The 3196-nt window shown below is 26.0% G+C and overlaps 1 protein-coding gene across 1 annotated transcript in view; it reads left to right on the top strand.

Annotated features, from left to right (window-relative positions):
- Nucleotides 1-3196, top strand: part of LOAG_17994 (CBR-ITX-1 protein) — a gene marked incomplete at both ends in the record, with an annotated part of 14636 nt that overhangs the window by 9061 nt on the left and 2379 nt on the right. The window contains 5 exons of the mRNA XM_020450664.1: nucleotides 591-752; nucleotides 870-1062; nucleotides 1380-1536; nucleotides 1802-1964; nucleotides 2606-2761. Coding sequence (XP_020305635.1) covers nucleotides 591-752; nucleotides 870-1062; nucleotides 1380-1536; nucleotides 1802-1964; nucleotides 2606-2761 — 831 coding nt within the window. The remainder of the gene's footprint in view (nucleotides 1-590; nucleotides 753-869; nucleotides 1063-1379; nucleotides 1537-1801; nucleotides 1965-2605; nucleotides 2762-3196) is intronic.

The following is a 3196-nucleotide window of genomic DNA, read 5'->3' as shown; positions in this document are numbered from 1 at the left end:
AATCTGAAATTTAAACAAGAAAAAGCATTTATAATATTATTTTATTATTCTTAAACATATTCGAAACGAAAATAATTTTATTTAAATAAAATTGATGGAACTATTTGAGATCACAAAGAATGATTTAATTATGTATATATTTGAACTAATAAATTTTCTCGTCTCCCATCTTCTTGGTTTTATGAATATTCTCATATTTCAAATATTTTAATATTCTGCAATTTGTTAGTTTAAGTTTGGTGCAAAATTTATCGATTACAAAATATTTCGAGATTTTGAAATCTTTATATTTTGGTATTTTGAGATTTTATTAATTTAAAGTTTGGTGTAAAGTTCGATGTTTTGTAAGTCATTTAATCAAGTCACTTCAAATCAATCGAATGATATTAATTATACCGGAATTAGTGATAATTAGGTAAAATGAAAATTAAATGAATTACGAAATCAGTAATTACTTATTACGTATTCATCGTCAGCAAATTTCAAATAAATCAGATGATAATAATTAATAGTACTTTAATTAACTAATCTGTCCTTTTGAAATTACAAAAAGATTATTTTGCATAATTCTAATTTTAACAATTTTAAAGCTGTAATGAAATTTGGTTGTGAAATGGGTTGTCATAAGATTGAACATTTATGCAAAAATGGTGGCCATTGTTTGGTACAATGGGCAGCGACAAAAAGCGCCGAAAATGTTGTTAGTTGTAATTGCGCCCGAACATCGTATTATGGTGAATATTGTGATGAAGGTATGTATATATGTATATATATATAATATATATGGATAAACTTTCTTTTCTTTTTTTCTGACCTATGACCTTGTTTAATTTTTTTCTCATTGGATAAATAATTTCTTTTATTTTCAGATGATGGAGCATATTTTGCTGGTAATTCAATATTAGTATTAAATACGGCTGAAATATTTGAAAAAGTAATCGTTAATTGGAATGAAATTGATGAGCAAACATTCAGTTTTGCATTTTCTACAACATATACGGCAAAATCGACAAAACTAGCAAAGCCACAAATACTTACAACAATTCATTTTAAGCACAACAAGTTTGTAAAACGTGAAATTTTTATTTCCCTCACATTTATTCATCATTTACTAAATGTCCCATTTACATTTAGTGTTATGATGTAAGTATGCCATATGCTACGTCTTTCACTTACGTAAGTATGCCATATGATACGTTTATGGCTTACATAAGCATGTATATATTTTTACAGCAGCGATTGAAGAATCTATCATAGATTTTGTATGTTCAAATATAATTCATTAATTAAATATTTCACCTGTTATCACAGGTGCATTGAAACAAATGACATATTACGTTTAAGGTAGGTTTTTTTTGGATTTTTTTGTCGTTTTTTAGGATGTTACAAGTAATATTATGCAAAAATGGTTCAATAAATATTGCCATAATGTCAACTGATGTGTCATTTGTTCACACATTTCCATATAACTACAACGATGGTTACCGACACTATTTTCACTCAAGATTCCGCCCTAATAAATCATTGAAAGTGACGGTGAGACATTTAAGCATTTCGCATTTCTTTACTTTTAATTTTAATTTATAATATTATTGGTAATTTAAATTTATATGTAATTTAGCAATGGATTATCTCTGATAATAGAATTAATTGCTTAATTAATGATGATTGTCGACTTTTCGATGGTTTCATTTGTTCCTTTTTTTTAAATTAATATAAGAAAGATACCTAATAAAATCTTGATAAACTGATAAAATGTTGATAAACCGACAAAATGTTTTTATCAACTTACAAATTTCAGATTGATTCATGGAAATATGATTTGCCATCAGATCTGTCAACAGATTTGTCGCTTTCATATGCGATTAAATTTTCTTTCGGTGGACCATACATTACAGATATTTCAGATGTGACAAAAGACGATAAGAAAACATTAAAGTACAATTATACTGGCTGTTTGTCAAGTGAGTTTTAAATTTAATATTAGGTTGATAAATTGAAAAATGGAAAGAAATAATAAATATTTTGAAGTTGATAGAAATTTTTGCAAAAATTAAAAATAATAAATATTTTGAAGTTGATAGAAATTTTTGCAAAAATTAAACAAATCCTGAATACAGAAATGTGAAATTCGGTCATTTTTTTTTAGTTGCCAGACATTGATAGTGCTGTTTATTATAAAAATAGTTGCTATTGATGTTTGCTACTTCACATAAGGCATCAGATTCCACGTTTGCTTTAACGTCGACAAACGTGGAATTAAATGCCTTCTACGAACTTGCAAATGTGGGTGCATGCAACCTTAGCCTACTGCATTGTTACAAACTTTTTAATTTTGAATTTGCTGAATCAGTGTCAATCGTTTAATACTTCGCCAGTATTTTCATTAATTTTATTGGACATCAATTATCAATAATTTTGAATAGATTAAAGTGTGACAAATTATGGATAACCATCAATACTAAAAAATCATGCAGAAAAAGACAACGTTTTAGTCTATCATATAATTAAGAAGTCTTTGATAAATTAAAACTAATATTTTGATTTTATGCAAATTTTTGACAGAACAAGATAAATTCATCTTTGTGATAAATTAAATTTTCAGATATTGATATTGACGTAAATGTCGCACGTATGCATCTTAAGCCAATTTCATATTTGCATAAACCAGAACTTGAATTTGCCGAATCAGTAACAATTGTTGGTAATAAAATTCAACTTGGAGCATGCAATGCATTTTTAATTCCTGGAAGTTTACCATGTAAGAATTTTACATTATCTCAATTATCTTCTTCTTCTTAATTATTTCGGAATTATCTCCTCTTTTCCATCCTTCTATCATTCTTACAGAGTTAATTCTAATTACGGTATAATTTTTTCAAGTGCAGTTTTAGGTAAGAAAATTACTATTCCTTAAATTAATTAGCTGATTGATAACCTTTATTTATGACCACTAATACTGTCATGATTTTAACCAAAATTTCGACTATTTTCAAAATAACATGAAATAATTGAAAAAAGTAATTAATTAAAATGTGATATTCTAAATTGTTTATAAATGATGAAATATTAAATATGCAAAAAAAAAAGAAAAATACTAACTATATTTATCAATCGGTTTAACTAAAAACTGAAATGATTGATTTCAATGGTAAAAAATTTTAATAAATTAAAAGTTAAAAAGTAAATAGGAGCA

Source organism: Loa loa, assembly GCF_000183805.2.
Source record: "Loa loa unplaced genomic scaffold supercont3.168, whole genome shotgun sequence".
NCBI lineage: Eukaryota > Metazoa > Nematoda > Chromadorea > Rhabditida > Onchocercidae > Loa > Loa loa.
This window is presented reverse-complemented; position numbering and strand designations above follow the sequence as displayed.